The 21,690-nt window shown below is 39.6% G+C and overlaps 1 protein-coding gene across 4 annotated transcripts in view; it reads left to right on the forward strand.

The window, feature by feature from the left end:
• The window catches only part of TRRAP (transformation/transcription domain associated protein), a 178,426-nt gene extending 157,150 nt beyond the window's left edge, over positions 1-21,276 (forward strand). For all 4 annotated transcript variants that reach the window (XM_075899522.1, XM_075899523.1, XM_075899524.1 and 1 more), the window contains 6 exons: positions 5,957-6,182; positions 6,871-7,088; positions 8,820-9,004; positions 10,627-10,830; positions 17,264-17,458; positions 20,009-21,276. In XM_075899522.1, the coding sequence (XP_075755637.1) occupies positions 5,957-6,182; positions 6,871-7,088; positions 8,820-9,004; positions 10,627-10,830; positions 17,264-17,458; positions 20,009-20,293 (1,313 nt within the window). In that variant the 3' untranslated portion in view covers positions 20,294-21,276. The remainder of the gene's footprint in view (positions 1-5,956; positions 6,183-6,870; positions 7,089-8,819; positions 9,005-10,626; positions 10,831-17,263; positions 17,459-20,008) is intronic.
• The last annotated feature ends 414 nt before the right edge of the window (positions 21,277-21,690 follow it).

The following is a 21,690-nucleotide window of genomic DNA, read 5'->3' on the forward strand; positions in this document are numbered from 1 at the left end:
AGTCATTATTAGTAAAAGTCAAAGGTTGCAGGCTTCCATGAATTTTAGTTTATTCTCCATGACCTGTGCGAGACTTGTAGTAAAAATAACCATGGCAAACTCTTAACCTTAGTTATAAGAAAAGAGAGAAAAGAGACTATGGGAGTGAGTCCTCCTTATGGCTACATGCTAAGATTCTGAACTTGCATAGCTGGACAGACTTCTTTTAAGAACATGAATACATGCATATAATTTTTGGTAATTTGATAATTTTTATGTTAGTAATTGTAAAAATGTTTGCTGTGATCTGAAAATACCGATTCACATAGGCAAATGTGTTTAATAAAATGGTGGTGGTATCTATAGTCAATCCCACATTTTTTTTAAAAAATATTTTTCTGATATTTTCTATGTTTTTTATTTAAGTATGGTTTCTTCATTGAATTAATAAATCTTGAACTAATTCAAGAAGCAAGACTTAGCTTTTAGCAGCAGTTCAAATAGATACATAAAACATCATCTGTTGAAATTAAGCTGTCTGCAAAGAAAAGCTTAGAAGTCTTTTCACCATAATGATATGCCAGTGATATTTCTCCTCTTTTCTTTACAGCTGAAATTACGTATTTTCCTCTCAGATGGGCTCTGTGTGCAGTAAGGGGTGTTACATTGCATGTAATCAGCTATTCGAATAGTCGATGTAATTTCCATCATCTACTCGTTTAGTTAATAATGGGGGAAACTGCAGAGCTGCAGCGGGGTTAGCTCCTGGCCCCAGCAGCTGATTCCCAGCCCACTGCTGGTTCCCCCCACTGCACCTCTTGTTTTAAATGTACTAAGAGACACCAGGCAGAGGCATAGTGGGGGGGGGGGGGGGGGAAGCAAGCTGGGATGGCAGAGGTGCAAAAGGGGGGTAGGCAGGGGAAGCAAGCCGGGACAGCAGAAGTGCCAGGGGGAGGTGGGGTAGCAATCCACGACAGCTGATTTCCCAGCTCGCTCCCGGTCCCCCCGGCTGCACCTCTGCTTCCCCTACCTCCCTCCCCCGATGGTGCTGGGGGGAACCGGCTATTAAGCTGGCTCCCCCCAGAGCTGGCTCCTGTTCCCCACCCCTTTACTGCTTCTCTGATAGAGGCAGCAAAGGGGGGAAGCAACTAGTCAAGTCACTACTCGACTATCCGATAAGGTTATGCCTATCCAGTAGTTGATTAGTCACTTATATCCCTATTGTGGAGCCAATGTTACATGAACGAAAAAGATGAATTAATTGTGCTCACTCATTGTGGTTCCTGTCTGCTACTGAGAAACAAAACAAAGTCATTTTAATTGACATTTTCACCAAACTGGAGTGATTCCTATAGTGAAATGAATGATGTGGTGTAAAAAAATGAACACTCTAGCGTATTTTTACCATGCAGGTTATTTGCATGTCACTAGAATACTATAGTTGTAATCTGGAGACATTTTTCTGCACTTCATGGAGTTACAGAAATAAATGATGAAGTCCTATTGTCACTTTTTTGTAAAGTCATTTACTTATATTGCTCACTAGAGGGTAGGCTTGGGATTATAATCAATTATTTCTATAACAATATTTGTAGTCATTATAGTTGTGCTGCATATACTGAATAAAAACAGAAAAAGGACTGAGCGTTAACTACAGTAATAGTTTTTAGAGTCCAACACAAAATTATTCTAAATATCTGTAACCCGGGAATTGCACATGTCCTTTTATGTTTTTTTAATCTTTTGAAATAAATTGAAATTTAATATTTAAATCTTGTTTTAATATAGGATGTTGTCATGCCAAAATATGTAGTGTATCAGCATTGTTGTGGATACTAGTACTTCTCTGACAGTAATTTTAAAGTAGCTGCTGCTGTAAAGCCGGCAGAGTATAAAATACCATTAATGTTGATACAAAGAAAATAACTTTTTTTAATTTGACTTTTAAAAATCTGAATAGAAGATAAATCTTGTTATGATTTAAAAAAAAAACTCTATACCGTAAGGAATACATTAAATTGTTATCACCCATGGGAGAGGGGCTGTGTGTGTGTGTATACATAGTGTATGAAGACATGGTGATTACCTTTTAAAAAGCTAAGGGATTTGTAGCAACTGTCAGTTTTTTAGGAGAGTATTGTGCATGCATGTATGCACTTCCCACACTCTGTCTCTCTCTCTTTCACTTGTTGAATTGTGTCTAAAAGTGTATTGGACCAATTATTATGTACATAAGAGGTACATCCACAAAAACATGGTGTCTTTAGGTTCTATAAAATTTTCTTGTAGAGAAAGTTACCAAATTTATGTACAAAATGTAGCTTTTTGTGACCCCTCTAGTTAGGGTTATGGTGGAAAATTTAGCCCCAGTGTGTTTGTAAATATTGTAGCATGCATGTAATTTTTTCATCATTAGTGCACTATATATGGATGTTCACAGTTGATTTTTGTGGTCCAATTTCTTTGCTCTCAGGTTTTACTCTCACAGTTACTTAAATGTATTTCCCTCGAGTGCTTAATAGTTAGTTATATGGGAGACCTAGAAAAATGTTACTTATGTAACAGGCTGAACAATAGTTTCTGAACTATCTAAATGTGCTGTCATCTCTGAGATTATCTGTTAATTTTCTCTAGTATTGAGCCATATTGGACGTTTTGCATGCAGAAATTTTCGACTATAACTGAATCTCATATAGCCTCTGAGGAAATGTGTATTGCATTTCTAACCCAGTAAAGCTAAGGAAGACATTTCTGAGAATAACTGAAACAAGCAGTGTGTTTTGACAAAGTAACAGGTTTACACAAATGTCAGCTTTTATCTTATAAATTATGTTCTATATGGGCTCTTATCCTGTTGTCAGCACTGGGTACCTCTGCACCTACCAGTAGCTTGCAATAGCCATTGGTCTCAGGATATGAAAGACGAGATAGCAGATAAGGTGTAATATCTTTTATTAGAAGAACTTCTGTTGGCAGAGGAACTTTTTTTCAATTCTAGGGAGAAAAAGTGAAATAAATACAAACTGGGACAGATTGTTAAGCATAAGATAGAAGTTTTAACAGGCCTCTCTATCTTGAATGGACCCAGTATACTCTCTTCTTATGCTAAGCAATCTGTTGCCTTTCGCTGCTCAGAGTATGTTGCCTGAACCTGAAGAAGATCTTTGTGTGGCTTTAACTTTTTTGTGTGTCTCCAATAAAAGCTGGTCCAATAAAAGATACTAACTTGCCCATCTTGAGGGCTACAGTTATAATTATAAAGGCCACAAAAGGAGTGATCACTTTGTGAAAGTTGCTCACACGTGAATGATGGGGTGTTTCGTCTTCAATGCTTTCACACACAAAATGATAAGATTTAGTATTTGTCTGGTTTCACCCACATAGTAGGTGTTGGGCCAGTGGATGAAGTACATCATATATTGTACTAACCACACACAGGATTCATGGATTTTGAATGCTATGATATCTGTGGTATTGATCATACAAACAGTGGAGCTCTGTCTGCAGGCTCTGCATCTGTTATTCTGGCAAGGTCTAGTGCTCCTTTGCCTTGATATATCCCGGTCTGTTGCGAGCTTGCTTCTGATGATGCGGTTGGGGAATTGCTTGAAAGTTGGTTGTAACATACCACATTTGCCTGCTACTCTTGATTACATATTTTCAAACTTCTTCAGCATAACAACTCACCCTAAATTGTCCTATTCATTTCTAGTGACCCTATTATGCTTAACAATCTATTCTGACTTGCATTTAGCTCAGAAAAGGTTGATGAGGCAGTATCTTTTATTCCAATACTTTTTTGGTGAGAGAAACAAGCTTTTTAGTTTCAGACATTCTGATTTTCTTCCTGGATGTTGAAGAACAGCTCTGTGTAGTACAAAAACTTGCGCCTTCAAACAACAGAAGTTGGTCCAATAGTAAAGGTTACTTTGCTTACTTTGTTTGTCTCTCTCTCACCTACCACTAGTGCACTTTACACGTGGATTGTTTTTTCTGCCTCTCTGCAAGGGGAAAATTCAGTGTGGGTTTAAACTTTTTATTTTTACTTGAATTTTTAAAATATATTTTTATTTAAACTGTGCAGTGAGAGAAGGTCAAGATGAGTGTTCTACAGTCAAGGATTTTGTTCTACAGTCTCAGATCAACCCTGGGGAAAGTGTGCTCTCCTAGAAAGCCACACTTTATCCTAGTGCTTGATGGTTCCATTGAGAGATAAAGTTGTTGATCCTAGTTCTCATCCAGGGGTTGTAGGCAACCGTTTAAGATACTTAATAATCTCACTGAGACATCTGAAGATAAGGATGAAAATCTTGACTTGGACATGATACCCTATAGAGAGCCACTCTAGCAATCAGAGTTTGAAATTCTAGCAATATCTGAGTTGTTAAAAAGAGCTGCTCCATTCTGTACTTACTAGAATTTCCAGAGGGTTGATCATTCACGCCCGGTAGCCTGTATTGTTGTAATCCAATCAGGAGGTAACAAAGTCTTGTACTACTTAGGCCAGGAACACTTAGCAAGCCTGCCATAAATAGCAGAAAGCATTATTTGCATATGTGAGTGTGTAGCATCAGTGAGAATCTAGAGTCATGCAGATTCATTTGACTAATTGTGGGTTGTGTATCTTAAACTAGAGGGGATAGCATGTTGATGCAAATCTTCTGTAAACTACAGTAAACTTTGTATTGTTTGGATTCAGCTTCAACCGGCTGTTCGTCCTTGACCTGATCTTAGACAAGCACTAGGCTAGTTTGGAGACATTGTGAAGGATTAATAGAGCTGCTTCTTTGCGTGGTGGCATTTCTGTTCTGGATGTCTTATCCATTCTCCTAGTAGTTTCATACAAATATTAAACACCTGGAAAAAGAAAAAATATATATTTTTTTCTATTCTGAGCTGTAAGAAATAAGAATTGTTTTGAATAGCAGACAGCAGTTTTCCCACTCTGGAATTATTTCAGACTTTTGAGATTACCGTTGGTATTCTTCCATCTTATTTTTTTAAACTGTGTCTATACTCAGATACAGAATGAAATAGGACAAAAAAGATGTTAGCTGTATCAGATATCAGTTAATTTTATTTTAAGTCAAAAGGAAGATCATATTACTAGATTGGAAAATAAGAATCAGCCTTTTTTCCTCTGTCTATATGATTTGTTCTAATCCAGCCTAATCCATACCCCGCACATTCCATGATATCTCAATTGGTGAACTATGTAAAACCAAAGACTGTGAATCGTGTACACTAATAATACTCAAAGATTTCACTGCATTAATTTCTAATGTCCCCAAGACCATGAAGCAGGATATTGAGAGATCCATGTAGGCTAAAGAGCTTGGAAAACAAGGGGATGTTTTAGAGCTTTGTACAGGAAAAGGAAGCAACAGAGTTTGCTGGATTAAGTCATCTATTTGTTACTATAAGATTCCATACCCAAACTTCATACAGAGATGAAATACCCAACAGAACCTTGCAACTATATGAAGCATACCTGTATGCAATATGGAATTATGTGATTGTACAGCTGAAGTACTTAGATCCCTAGCTCATTTATGCTTCGTACTCTACTGATATTTAACAACGATAGTCCTTTTCACAAGTAGTTTCAGTTCCCATTCTGTCTCCCCAAAATTAATCTGAACATATCTGCTTTTTTTGTTTTGTGTTTGTTATTCATTATTTATTTTTAGGAACTGCTCATACTCACTGACTTGTTTGGTAAGGCAATTTTTGTGTGTGTGTTGAAAGTGCTAATTTTCTAGTGTGTGTGTGAACCATTTTTAGCATTTTCCTCCACTTTACCACTGTTTATCTACTTTAATGCATAATGGTGTGCTGTATCTGGTGCACCTAAAAATGTTTTGCTTGAGGACACAAAGATGGAAGAACTTTTAAAATGCCAGCTTCAAATGTCTGATAGCTAAATATACTGTAGAGCATTCGGAATGATATATTTTTTAAAAATATTTTCTTTCAGACTTTGACTTCAGTGTACCAGGTTCCATGAAACTTCACAATCTTATTTCTAAACTGAAGAAGTGGATCAAAATCCTAGAGGCAAAAACTAAGCAGCTTCCAAAGTTCTTCCTCATAGAAGAGAAGTGTCGTTTTCTAAGTAATTTCTCAGCTCAAACAGCAGAAGTGGAGATTCCTGGAGAGTTCCTTATGCCAAAGCCAACACATTATTACATCAAAATTGCAAGGTAAACTACCATTGGGTAAAACTTAGATGTAACTAAGAAAATAAAGGTTTTTTTAAAAATGCTCCCCCCCCCCCCTTTCTTGTGATGCACTATCAATCCCAATGACAGAAATGCACATTGTGTGTTTCTATAATGAAATGACTTAATGAAATTTCTAATGGTATGTTTTATTCTCATGTCTTACCACAATACTAATTTTAGATCCATATAATAATTTCATATAATAATTTTCTTACTGGTAAATAGGATTGGAGGATAATATTTTTAAGTTCATTGTAATCTCCTTTATGTTAGTATAAATGCAGAATATTTATGTTAACTGCTATAGTCAGTACAGGTAGTCTTGTTTATCAGTGTTGTGGTTCTCAAAATTTGATCAAGAAAATAGCTTGGATTGAAAGCTTCATTCTCAAATGTGGAAAAGACAAAGATGAAAACTTTCTTCATAACTTTTAACAGAATACAAATCTCTGCTGGGTTGTATTAAGAATGTAACTTACAATAAGAATGCATCTCATTTTAAAGAAGTCATAGTTGAATGTTGGTTTTACAGAATCTCAAGAGCAAACAAGGTGTCTCTTCCTACCTCTAAATATGGCATTTCTGTTTAAAAAAAATCTTTCAAAAGAAAACAAAAGCTTTAAACTTTAAAAGCTCAGGTGCTTTTATCTGTTTATTTTCTTGATAGGTTTATGCCCAGAGTGGAGATAGTGCAGAAGCACAACACTGCAGCCAGAAGACTCTATATACGAGGCCATAATGGAAAGATTTACCCATACCTAGTAATGAATGATGCTTGCCTGACAGAGTCTCGCAGAGAAGAGCGAGTATTACAGCTCCTTCGCCTTTTGAACCCCTGCTTAGAGAAAAGAAAAGAAACCACAAAGAGGCATTTATTTTTCACAGGTACAGTAAGAGCAGGTTTTAGAAAATGCTTTGTGCCTATGAAAATCCCCTTTCTTAAGGTGACTTGAGAAGATCTAATATTTAAATTAAAGTTTTAAATGTGTGACATCAGAATAAATTGAAGTAAATCCTGCTGATCACAGAGGCTCTCCAGGCATGGTGACTCCACTGTACAAACAGAAAGGGGATGTGTGGTATTTTGTGACATTTTTAGAAGAGGTTACAAATACTGTGTTGAGCTAAGGCATCTGTGAATGATTGACCATATCTCTGCGTTATGTCTGCTGGGATGGTAATACGTGGAGCTACCCGGTAACATTCGCTGCACAGTTTAAAATAAAACTAGTGATGTGTGAATTCCAGACTCTCCCCATCTACATCTAGATAATCCAAAGGCAATGGGAAGATGTTAAGCATCTGGAAGACAACTGGTCATGTAAAACTTTGAATTTGGTATGCTTTCCATATTCTACCTATGAGGCTATTATTAATTCTTAGCTTTAAAATAAAAGGCTTCATCAGCACTGCGTAGCACTGTTTACTGTTAAACATTTATGAGTTCAGTAATTCAGATATCTATTTTATAGGGAGGGGATTCAGTACACACTGCTGTTATGCTATCATACATTTTGACAGAGCCTACAAGTGAAATCTCCTGTCTGCCCCTCTCTCCCAGGGTTAAATGGAAGCACAAGAGAATAACTAACTTATTAATTACAGTTTTGCATGTAATACAAATTATATTGTGTGGGCCGGGGGGAGGGGGGGTCAAATGACTGGAGAAAACCAAATCAAATTGTTGAAATAAGGATAGGGGGTGGAAGTGAAGGCTAGAAGGGTGGGACTCATTACAGGTAAGCTGAGATCAATTATTTCAAGACTTTCATTCCCAGTAAAAAAACAATCTATCTGATGACCAAAAGATCAAGATTGCCAAACAAATGAAATATTATCATCCATGTAAAACTAGTTACAAAAGAGCTCTAGTTTGTTTCTTTCATAAAATGTGTGCATAATGCAAGTAGCAGACATGCATTGTGTGATTTAGCAAAACCTAGTTAGGATCAGTTCTGCAACTGGACTGTAGGAAAAAATGCAAAATTACCTAAGTCCTTTGGCTTCTAAATCACTTAAGATGTTAACTGTGTATCTCTTCAGATAAGTAATCTTATCATGTGAAGATTTTTGTGATATTCTTTCTCTCCAGTTGTGGGTTCACCTCAGTTCTATTAATTTTTTATATATATAAACAAATGCATATATTCTTCAAAGTTGTGTTTTTATATTGGAGTGAGACCAGAGTGATTTCATTGGATACTGAAAACATATGTTTGCAGTAGTTAGTCTGTGAACCAAAAATTCTCCTTTTTTCCCTGCAAATAAGAAACACGGGATGAACTGTAAATCCCTAGATTTTTACTGAGATGGGGTAGCTGTAGGGAATTCAACCATCCCAGTCAGTGTGGTACAGAAATGTTTTTCCCACTCAAATTCCTTTGTGTGGTATGACATCAAGTGAAAAAGAAAATGCTTCTCTTTTAGTAAGCTTTCCTTTAAAAAAAAAAATAGAATTCTTTAGTACCTTATGAGGAGTGAAAATCTCCACTTGGCATAGTTCAGTTGATTATCACAAAAGTATTCAATGGCTGGTATCTGTCTGCTAATTCTCATTTCTTAGTATTTTGATTATGTATTAATTGTTTTCTTCCTTTTCTAAAATTTTATTTTTAGTCCCCCGTGTTGTGGCAGTCTCTCCACAGATGCGTCTGGTTGAAGACAATCCCTCTTCTCTTTCCCTGGTGGAAATCTATAAGCAACGCTGTGCCAAGAAAGGCATCGAGCATGACAACCCTATTTCTCGTTACTATGACAGATTGGCAACAGTCCAAGCACGAGGGACCCAAGCCAGCCATCAGGTATTGAATCTGTGCTTAATATTATCCAAACTAACGTCTATGGGGCACTGTGATAGTATACTTGGCTTTCTTTTCTTGTGTTTGCTACATACAGTGTGTATATGTTGGTTTTTGTTTGTTTTAGCACCAGTATCTCATCAGTATTCTAAAGATTTTAGGAAACTTTTATGTCCTCAAAAAAGACTCACTACCTAGTCTACTTTATTAACTACATAATTGTAACTCTAAGTACCATAGAATAAAAATGCGGTGTTTAAGTATATTATTTTCTAGTCGGATGTCTGGTACACCTGAAAGGTATCAGTTGAAAGCACCCGAAGCAGAATTCCTAGCTCCACATAAACAGATACAGTATTGATAGCTATGGGTGCAAGTTTCCTTATGCTGCTCTTCTGTGGTATCTGAAAAAGCGGCAAGGAGTCCTGTGGCACCTTATAGACTAACTGAAGTGTTGGAGCATAAGCTTTCGTGGGCAAAGACCCACTTCGTCAGATGCATGTCTGAGTAAGGTTTATCTTTTTGTGTGAGAGTACAATCGTGACAGTCATGAGGTAAGATTTTGGCAAGTGGATGCCTCTTCACTAGAAGCTGAACTGTAACCATGGATTTATTTCACCAGAATCAAAGGGAAAGTATATTAAGTCACCGCTAACTTGAACCTAAATAATATTCAGCTTTGCTGAGTGGAGGGCTCCAGATCCCATTTTAACTCCCAGGAGCCACCCAGTCAAGCAGTGCCCATCCAGTATCAGATTGGTTGGTAAAATAGACAATATGCTTATCCGCTGAATGTGGTGTTTTCAATAAAGTCTTTTAGCCTTTCTGTGTTAAAAAAACAAAATGAGATGTTACATCTGTTTCTATTCTGAGGATGATTCCTTCAGGTTATGAAACTTCATCGTTAACAGTCATTTAATTGAAGCCAGTGTGATGATGATTCTCTTTTGAGTGCAATGAAAAAGATCCTAACTTTATTTCTTTTTCTAATTAATTAGACTAGTATATGCTACAGTAAGTAAATACGGTAGTCGTTTGCAGATGTTTACATTCGGGGGAGTACGCCACAGCACAGTGTGCAGCTATAGAAATGGTTGTAAGCCTTTCTTTAGCTTTGTTATTGCAAGGGCTACCGGATTGGGCTAAGTGCTGTATAAACATACGTTTTTGCTCCGAAGATCTTGTATTCTGCAGCTTTCTCCTAGTTCTGCCATCCGGAGTGTTGCCATCCTGGGCTCTGCAGTGCAGCTCATAGGTCTCCAGCGGTGATTTAAAGGTCCCGTGGCTCTGGCCACCTCAATGGGGGGGTGTCTGGGAGCCTTGAACCCCTTTGAATCATTGGGCCCCGGAGCAGTTGCTCCCTCTCTCCCCCTTCTCCTCGCCCGCCATCGGTGGGTCTGGAATACATACTTTCAAAATTTGTAAACATGTTTATAAAAGAGTTAGAAAAAAATACTGGCATGAATACATCTCTCTTTAGTTTTGAATCATGATTTTGCCTTAAAAATCAAACAGCTGGGGCAGAACAGGCTGGCACTTTAGTTAGTGTTGATATCTTTTTAAATTGACCAGTCAATAGAGAATAGTGGTTTAAAAATCATTTGTCTTTTTTGCTTTGCTTTTAGGTTCTACGAGATATACTTAAAGAAGTACAGAGTAACATGGTGCCACGCAGTATGCTTAAGGAATGGGCTTTACATACATTCCCAAATGCTACCGATTACTGGACATTTCGAAAGATGTTCACAATTCAGTTGGCATTAATTGGCTTTGCAGAATTTGTGTTCCATTTAAATAGACTTAACCCTGAGATGTTGCAGATTGCCCAGGTATGTTGTAGTCACTGCCGATGCACATTTTAACATATTGGATAGACTGGAATTTTGTAAGTTCCGTTTGAAATTACTGTACACTAATTTGACTTCACATGATGTACAGACCTGAGTCTAATCAACAGTGTGTTTCAGTAGGCCTCTATTTTCACTACATGATTATGCAAAAAAACCGCAATGATAAAAAATGCCATCAGTGGGTTCATATGTTTACCCTCTGAATTCTCAGCTTTTGGAAGGACAGTACCTATTCATCCAAAAGTGTCTCAAAACCTCATGAAATCTAACTAATGTTTGTGTAGATGCATATACAGTCTCAAATTCCCTTTTCCGTTCTCCACAATCATTGTCTTGGCTATTTCTCTGTGTCAAATATCAAGTGATTAAATTGAAGAACTTATTTTAGAGCTTCATATTCTTATGGGAAATACTCATTTTCTAACTCAATTTTTCCTCCTCCTTCTTCCCTCCCCCCTCTTTAGCATTAATATCATATCAAACTGCAGCTCCCTTCGGCAGTGTTTTTCTGCTTTAACATAAACATCTAACATAAGACTTGCCTACGTAGTAGAGCAAAGATGGTATATCTTAATATAATTTTAGTGCTTGGAGAGCTGTACTCTATGTAACAATTAAAAGATTAATGAATACCCATAACTTAGCCATGGCTTTCAGGTGCTTACCAGAGTGAACAATGCAGTGCTTTGCTGAGATGTGAACAGCATGAACATTTATCTTTCTGCCTCTACTTGCTCATCCAACACAACAGCCACAAAAGAGCCTGTTCTTTAGGCTGATAGGCTGATACCCTATAGTTAGTGTGATTCTTAGTTTTCTTCTTTTTACACATGATTTGTAGGAGACTGGTATATGTCTGAAATTCTAGTTACCCATTTTTGTTCAAGTATTGAACCTCTTTAATTTGGCAACCCTTTGGAAACAAGATATGACAGAGTAAAGATTTTGCTAGGCCAGCGAGGGCACTGTGCAGCCTGGACATGAGGCGGCAGAGTTGGAGCGCTTACCTGCTGCCCCACTTCTGAGAGCACATGTGGATCCACGTCCCCAGTGCTCCCAGGCACGGCCCCCTACCACCATGGGGGCAGCAGGGAAAAGCCTCAGGGGAAGTAGCTCTATGCACTGCTGTTCCCCCAGCTGGGAGGAAGGAAGTGAGAGTGGTAGTGCGCAAAGGTGCTTCCTCCTCTGTACCATGAGTCTTCTTAGATTAGGGATACCTGGCATATGGCGGTTTAAGTGCACTTCACTGATGCAGATGGAGTAAGCCTAAATTCTTCTTCGAGGACTGTTCCTGTGGGTTCTCCACCTTACCTTAGGTGTTTGGGCACCGCTGCATGCCTAGTCAGAAATTTTTGGTAGCAGTGCTCTCCGGTGGGCTGTGCGCACACAGCAGACGGCACATGCGGTGCCACCACTGTGCATGCGCAACAACCATCCCCTCAGTTCCTTCTCTGCCAGTGTCGGTTGGAACCGCTGATCTCTCCAACAAAAATTGTTGTTTTTTTTTTCTAGTATTCAGGTAATGTAGAGTTACCTGTTAGTCGTAGTTGTTACAGTTAATAATTAAAAACAGTGTTCTAAAAAAAAAAAAAAAAAAAAAACCCACACACCACACCACACCTCTTCTCTTTTTCACTTGTTAAGGCTACATTTTTGCCTTCACAACCCTTCCTCCCTGGGATACCAGGTTCTTCAGGTTTCAAACATTAACTATCCTGCAGGCTCTCCGTTCCTGTTTCAGACGGGTACTCTCAGTAGGTCCAGTGCCTGGGCCAGGCACACGGCACAGCTCAGTGCCAATATTGCAAGCAGTTGATGGCCCAGACGTGGAAGGCCAAGGAGCTACAACTGAAGTTGATCCCCCTGGAGAATACAGTAGGGCCAGCCTCCAATCCAGAACATTCCACCCCACCTTGGCAGCCTTTCCCAGTGGCCATGTCCAAGAAGGCGGCCCCATCTGCCTCTTCTGTTCGAGACTCTTCCCTAGACCTGTCCAGGAAGAGATTTCATTCTGTGAGCAAGGGTAACTCCCCCTCAGAAAAACAGGGACAAACGCCTGAAATACCCCCAGCACCAACCCAGTCTAAGGCTCCAGACAGGGAGATAGTGGGACCATCAACATATCATGGTTCCTGAGGGTCTAAGGACCTCACAAGGGTGGCTGACAGGACATTGGACAAGCCTAAGTCGAACTCAGCACAGCCAGCACTGCCCGCCTCTGACTTGGCACCCAAGAAGACTAAATCAAAAACTCCTTAGCACCAAAAAAAGCCTAAGTTGCACACCGCACTGCAGTGAACAAGCAGGCTGTGACAAGAAGCATCCCCTATGAAAAGGAATGGAAACGCTTTGACCTCATAGGGAGGAAGGCATATTCTTCAGCATCTCTACAACTACACACATCAAACTATACAGCCGCACTGACCAAATACACACATCACTTTTTCGAGCAGATGATACATTTTATTGAGGCACTACCAGAGGACAAAAGAGACCAATTCAGGATTTGTCAGTATTAATGAGGGCACTCTTATCTCACACACGGCCCTTCAAGCCGCACTAGATGTATCTGATGCTGCTTTCTGATCTGTTGCAACTACAGTGGTGATGAGGAGGTTGTCATGGCTACATTTGTCCAGTTTTCCGCATGAGGTCCAGGTCGTAGTTGATCTCCCCTTTCAGGGACCCACACTGTTCGACACCACCTATGCCTCCCTTTACTCTCTGAAGGACTCCAGTGCTACCTTGAAGATGGTTGGTATTCATGTCCCTGCAGTAAAACACAAATAGGAAAGAAGTTTCACTCTGAGGTATAGACTCACTCCTTTTAGCCAAGTGCAAAGGCAATTTGAGAACAGGAGAAAACACCAGATTAGGAGGAATCAAAGTTCTGATCAACCTTCCACCTACTAGCTGTCTACTTCAAGACAAACATTTTGAAGGTTAGGTCTAGAATCTGGTAACATCTCCTTGCTCAGGGCAACCTCACTCTCTTCACCTATTCTGTCAGAGTCTAGCACCCTTTTACCATCAATGGTCTTCCGTAAAGGCCAACAGATGAGTACTGTAAACAATATTGTAAAAAATTGATATTGCATCCCTTTTTCTTCTACTTCTCTTTTCCACTCACCTTTCCTATCCCTCTTCAGGGACCATCTAAGGATGCCATCCTTCTCCAGGAGATTGAACATCTACTCCACCTCAGTGCAGTAGAACATGTACTACATCAATACAAAAGGAAAGGGTTCTACTCCCACTACTTCCTCATGATGAAGAAGTCGGGGGAGGGGGTGGAGACTGATTCTAAATCCCAGAAGGCTCAACAGACAAATATGACCACAACAATTCAAGATGGTCACCCTATCCACTATAATCCCTGCCTTGAACAAAGAGGATTGGCTATTGACTCTCAACCTCCAGGACACCTATTTTCACGTATCCATTCACCCGCACATTACAAATATCTCAGATTCACAGTTAGCAGGGCACACTTCCAATATACAGTGCTTCTGTTCAGACTCTCCACAGTCCTGAGAATCTTCTCAAAGGTTCTGCTGATGGTTGCTGCACACCCGCGCAGACAAGGGATCTCCATAATCCTGTACTTCAGTGATTGCTTCATAAGAGCAAGCACAAGTCTGAAGGCACAAAAAGCAGTCTCACTGACCAGAACTCTGTTTCAGACTCTAGAGTTAGAGATAAACCTTTCCATGTGCAAACTACAATCATCTCAGACAATGGAGTTTATTGGGGCTCACTTCGACTGTGTGGGGGCCATAGCATCTCTACCTCACGAGAGATTTCATACTATGAAGGACCTCGAAGTGATTCTGAAGACCACCTTATGATCAATGGTGAAGACTTGCCTGCAACTGCTAGGGCACATAGCAGCAGCCATGTCAGTGGTGTTGCACATAAGCTATATATGAGACCAATGTAGTTATGGCTGAGGATGGTGTATGGGCCACAATACAATAGCATCCCAGCCAGAATCAAACATTCTCTAGATTGGTGGTAGACTCAAGAAATGTGTGCTCTGGGTGCCTTTTCACAGATGTCCTCCATCCATGACTATCACGACGAATGCCTCCCTCAAGTTGGGGAGCTCACTTAGGCCCTTTCACAACTCAGGGTCAATGGTCCCCACAGGAATCCAACCCGTACATAAATGTATTAGAACTCCAGGTGGTATTCTATGCGTGCCAACACACTTCCTATACTGAATACACAAAATATAAAATTGTCAGATTTTTACAGACAATCAGGCAGCAATGTTTTACATCAACAGGCGGCCGCGGAGGGAGGGGGGAGGAGGAAGGGAAGAAGGACAGATATTACTATTTATGCAGGGAGGCTGGCTGTCTCTGGACTTGGTGCATAACACACATGTACCTTCAGGCCTCATACCTACTGGGCAAGGACAACTTCACTGCCGATGATCTTAGCAGGGATTTCAAATCCAATCACGAATGGGAAATGAACCCCACAATCCTATAACAACTGTTCACCAAATGAGGGTTCCCTACAGTGTACTTGTTTGCAACCAGTGCCAACAAGAAGTGTCCACAATATTGTTCATGTGCGGGCATTGGCACGCATTCCCTGAGAGATGCATTTATAATACAGTGGAATGAAATGCTTCTCCATGCCTTCCCTCCCATCCTGCTCATCCATCAAGTGGTCAACAAAATTAGATCAGAGACAACCACAGTAATACTTATTGCCCTGGAGTGGCCGAGACAGACTTGGTACACTTACCTGCTGGAAATGTCCACGAGATGACTATGGTGCCTCTCTCTGCTTTCTCATCATCCAAGCCTACAGGCACTCAACCTTCATGCATGGTTCCTCAATGGCTTACCTGAGTAGAAACAACATGCTCTGATCAAATCAAACAAATCTTACTGAACAGCCATAAAACAACAACGAGAACATTTTACCTTTACAAATGACCAAGATTCTCACAGTGGACAGAGCAAAGAAGCTTAGAACCAGCCACAGTACCGCTGTCTGCCATTATACAATACGTATTAGAGTTGAAAGAATCAGGGCTGTCATTCAGCTCCCTGAAGGTTCACCTCGCAGCCATTATGGCTCTTCATCAACCCATTAATAATAAATCAGTCTTCACCCATCCAACAACCAAACATTTCTGAAGGGGTATACAAAATACCCACCAACCAAGCCTCCTGTTCCATCATGGGACCTCAACTTGGTTCTGGGCGCTCACTTCTAAACCATTTGAACCCATGGCAACATGCTCCATCTCTCTATGAAGGTGGTCTGATTGGTAGCCATCACATCTGCTAGGAGAGTTAGTGAGATCATGGTAGACCTTCCTTTCATCATATTCCACAAAGACAGGATTGTTCTCCGTCCTCACCCTAAGTTCCTCCCAAAGGTCCCCACCTTATTCCACTTTAATGAGCCCATAAACTTACCTATTTTCTTCCCAAAGCCTCATGCCGATAGCAAAGAGGCTACACTGCACACTCTGAACATTCATTGTGTGATTGCCTTTTACTTGGACAGAACTAAACCAATCCGCAAGACAAACAGGTTATTTGTCTCCACCTCAGAGAGATCCCTGGGCATGCCTATTTCCACCCAGAGAATATCTTAGGTGCATAATAGAGTGGGTGAAACTAGCCTATGCCACTATGGCCAAGCACCTCCATTTCAGCTACGGGCACATTCAACTAGGGCCATGGCAGCCTCTACAGCCTACGTATGTGGCATCCTGCTCATGTGCAGATCAGCAATGTGGTCTTCCGCTCACGGGTTCGCTAGACACTATGCTCTGGACAGTCACCCTTCCTGGGGTACCCACTTTGGACACACCATCCTAGCTGCTGTGCATAGTAATATCTAACCGAAGCTCTCCCCTCCAACACGGGTACTGCTTCTTAGTCACCTAAGGTGGAGCACCCACAGGGACACTCCTCGAAGAAGAAGAAGAGAGGGTTACTCACCTTGTGCAGTAACGGAGGTTCTTCAAGATGGTTGACCCTGTGGGTGTTCCACCACCTGCCCTTCCTCCCCTCTGCTTCAGACTGGTTGATTTCCCTTTCCGGGGCAAAGAAGGAACTGAGGGGACGGTTGCTGTGCGTGTGTATTGGCAGCACCATATGTACCATCTGCTCTGCATGCATCTTCACCAGAGAGCATTGCTACCAAAAATCTCCAACTAGGCATGCAGCAGCGCCCAAACACCTAAGGTAAGGGGAGCACCCACAGGGACAACCATCTCAAAGAACCTCTGTTACTGTACAAAGTGAGTAACCCTCTGGTATTGCTCTGAGTATTAGCTGATTGTTTTTGTGTGTTTTTTTTTAAATCAATGTGATTTTTACACATTTATTTTCCTTTCCTTATATGAAGATTCATACCCATGTTTCATTTTAAAAACTAGGATACCGGCAAGCTCAACGTGGCATACTTCCGATTTGACATTAATGATGCGACTGGTGATTTGGATGCCAATCGTCCTGTCCCATTCCGGCTTACACCAAACATTTCTGAATTCCTTACAACCATTGGCGTGTCTGGCCCATTGACTGCATCAATGATTGCAGTGGCTCGCTGTTTTGCACAGCCAAACTTTAAGGTATGTACCATAGTTACCTTTTTAGGAGTGTTTTATAGACACAACATACTTGCACTAAATGGATACCGTAGAGATCAGCATGCTTGGTATGCAGGAATTCTGGTTCTGTTCTGCCTTGGAATGCCTCACCACAGTAGATGGCATCCTGCCGTTGGAAGGAGCTGAAGAGAAGACACCATTCTCCATCTCCAGTATTACCCAATCAGCAGGAGTCAGATTCTTTTTATCTTCTAGCCAGAAGACCGCTTTCATTTTTAAGGGTTAGATCCCTGTCAGAATCAGCCTAAAGTTAGAGCTAAGCCAGCTCTAATTAGAAGTTCTCCAGTATCCATTCATTGTTTAGCACTGTAAAATTGTACACGTGATACCATTGTCTCTAACTCCAGAATTAGGAACTTCTACAGCAGTGTTTCTCAACCGTTTTTTATGAAATACCCCTTAAAAAAAAAAAGTACCCCAGTACGTACAATTTTCAGACACAATTTTTTTCTACCATTGCAACACATTTGTTTAAACAGCTTAATCATAGCCAGGCGAGCGATGACATTTTTGGGTGTAAAACGTACAAAAATAATAAAGCACTGTAAAACTTAAAACAAAAATTCAGTTTTCTCCAAATTTCAGTTGTATTGACATACCCCCCCAGACTTCTCTCAAGTACCCCTAAGGGTACTCATACCACTGGTTGAGAAACACTGTTTTACAGCATTGACCTAGTCTATGGTGATTCTGCTCTGATGGCACTGACATCTGAGGTTACCAGGGACCCACTTTGCCTATCCATTCCAGACTCACCATTCATGCAGGGTGTACCAACTATATTCCTACCATGTGGTACCATTCCCAGGTACCAATACCATCAACACCCACTTGTCAATGTCATCAGTGACTGAAAGGGCCTTTAGATTGGCTTTTCTTGTAATTAGGCCATTTAAGGCCTGCTAGAATCCTTTGTCAAACTCCCTCCCCTTCATACTCACTGCCAGAGTCATTAGTATTTTTATTCACACCTAAACCCAGGAGCTTTGGTAGTAACATCTGTGAATGAAAAGGCAATAAAGATCTAGCCCCAGAGACAAAGACACAGAGAAATTGGATTAGTTTGGTAGAAAGTTTATTCATCATCAGGATTTGGCCATTTAGAACCACTGTTGTTAGGATTAAGTGCTGAAAGTTGTGGACAAGTTGCCAAATGATTCCAAAGAGTACAGAGCATTTATGAGTGAGCACCATCTGGTGGCAAGGTTGTCCTTACAGGCTGCATTAGACAAGAAGGGTATGTTGCTGGAGTTTAGCTCTTGACAGAGTGAATTTACAAAAGAAATTGGCTTAAATTCCTTAAATTCGTATGTTTTACAAAAATGAGGTGTCTTGCACTTAGGCAGCAACTTACAGTGTGCTTGGTGCAATTACTTTTTTGTAGCCATTAGGCATTCTCATACAGTCTGTGGTGGTTCTCTTTAAAATTCAGTGGGGGAAAGTGAGGTCTTTTGTATGAGTGACATACCATGTTTACATATGCAGACAGATTTTTGATGTGACCTTTGTGTGCCCCCTGCCCTCCTCTGGGTTGGGGCGTACAGTTGGAAACATCATAAGCCTGACTTTCATAGGTGCCGAGCACCTACACCTTCCTTTGACTTCATTTGGAGTTATGAAACATAGCACTTCTAGCACTCATATTGACTTGAGAAAATTTGGCTTGGTGTTTAACTGTAGTAAGCTGAATTCCTTTCATTCTTTTTTTTCCAAAATACTATTTTGGTTACAAGTAGAGATATCTGGGATGCCTAGAAAGCTAGAAAGACTTGGTTTTATAAACTATGAATCTTAGCCTCAAAAGCTCAGACTTCTGGAATTTATATTTTGCTACCAAGAAATCAGCTGTCAATGGAAGAGAGAAAAAAGGAAATTGTTTTTGTGCATTTCCTGTCAATAACAATAGAGTGCCCTTAAGATGCCATTTAGTTGAAACTTTAAAAATTCAGTTGAGAAATCCACAATTAAAACAAATCAAAATGAGAAATTACAACTTTGGGTGTAGTAACTACTAATTACATTCATGGGAAATATGCTGCATTTATGCAAGTGGGTAAGATGTGGCACCAGAATTTCCTTTCCAGACTTCAGTGGTAAGAGTCAGAGCTGACTAAACTCAATAACTTCAGGCTAACATAACATACAAATCATTCAGCAAGTTATTTCTATTACAAAACATTATTTTTTTTCTGAAATAAACCTTAATCACCTATTTGGCAAAAGTGTGTGTAAAATTGTATTAATATGTTCAGTTTTGCAATCTAGGTATGAAAAATATTTTATAGGAGAAACGTCACAACATTTTATAAGTTCTCTTTGAAAAGAATAATCTCTTAGAGTAAACTTGCTACTGCAAATCTTTGTCCTCTAAAGCAGTCAGCCACTAATGGGTTAAGAGTACAAAGAGAACAAAATGTCAAGATGCAATTTATTACAATTTAGTTAAAAATCCATAGTCCCTTGACACGTCTTCTAGTTAAACATAATTATCTAATTTTCTCCTTCATGCAGGTTGATGGCATTTTGAAAACTGTGCTACGGGATGAAATAATTGCTTGGCACAAGAAAACACAAGAGGATACTTCCTCTCCACTCTCTGCAGCCGGGCAACCTGAAAACATGGACAGTCAGCAGCTGGTTTCACTAGTTCAGAAAGCTGTTACTGCTATTATGACTCGACTACATAATCTTGCTCAGTTCGAGGGAGGAGAAAGCAAAGTCAACACTCTAGTAGCAGCTGCAAATAGCTTGGATAATCTCTGTCGTATGGACCCTGCCTGGCATCCTTGGCTGTAACTTGAACTGTAGATCTCGTTATTGCTGCTCTTGTGTTGTGAGCCATGTGTTGTGGTCAGAGGAAAATGTGAAGAACTCATTTCAAACCATGGCTTACCTGTAACTGCCTTTTTCTTCAGTTTTCATTTTAATCATGTTTACAGAAGTACTACATTTTTACTGTTTTAAGTTAATTTCCATGTCAGTGGTATTTCATGTATAAAAAATTGTGCTGATTCATCATTCAAAGACAGCTTTCACAAATAGCTTAAAATGAGGGAAGGAGATTTAAAATGTGTACAGAAGAATCTAAGTGCTATAATACTAGCACTGTTAGATTTTTAGGAATGGCATATCCTAAATCTACAGCATGTAATTTTTTTATACACTTTAAGAAACAAGTATTCCCAGATCTTCAATTTTACCTGGTGAAATTTTATTAAATCATTTTCCTTCATGATACTACTATGAAGGAACTCCTGGATTGTTTAAATACTATCAGTTTTAATCCTTTGAGAAATTTGCAAGAGCAAAGCTGGTTTGTACAGAGATTTTTGTAACAAAATGTATAGCAATGGCTTTTTGTTAGGTATACAGAAAAATGATCAACAATTTGCTGGCTTTTCTTGGAGCCCAAGTTATGTACAGTGAAAGTGTAAGCAATTTTGGATATTTAGTTAAGTGTTTGACAACATATAAAAAGAAGTTTTTATAAAGGGAGAACTCATCCATTGGTACATGTATGTGACATAAATGGTATAAAGAAAAGCAGAAAAAGCTATAAAATGAACTGGTCTGATACTTTTGATTAGACTTCTGTAGTTACTGTAGCTTCCTCAGAAAGAATCTGTTGTAACTTCTTTGTAATTTAAACAACCTCAGTTTAATGTTTTACTTGAGTCTTTCTGTTCTGTTAGCGTTTTTATAAACCTTCAGTGTTGAGAATGTTATGCTTAAATTTGTACAGGGTGATTTTTAAAAATAAATAATTTTGTAAAATGCTCTATGGTACTTATGCCAATGTAGTATATTTTTAGGTACAGGAAAATGAAATAAGTGTCAAAGGACCCACACCATGGGTAACACTATAAATGAGGCAAAAAATGCCTGTGATCTGAACAAAGGCAATTGCATTGATGGGAATTGTAATTCAACTTTAGCCCTGCTGCGTAGTTGTACCCTTAGTGTCTGGGTTTTTTTCATGCTTTTTTATGTGATTTTCTACCATTTGCACCAGTGCTGGCCCCAAAGTGGTAGATTTGTCACTCTTCATGTGACAAATTTGGTAGATTTGTTACTATTAATGTTTATTTTATAGATGACTGTTCTTGAGGGAGACATGATCAAGTTGGAAGCTTTTTTCCATCTTGTATGATCTGTAATTGTCTTAATAGGTAACTTTACGTACGGCAGTACAT

The sequence above is a fragment of the Pelodiscus sinensis genome, chromosome 16 (genome assembly GCF_049634645.1).
Source record: "Pelodiscus sinensis isolate JC-2024 chromosome 16, ASM4963464v1, whole genome shotgun sequence".
NCBI lineage: Eukaryota > Metazoa > Chordata > Testudines > Trionychidae > Pelodiscus > Pelodiscus sinensis.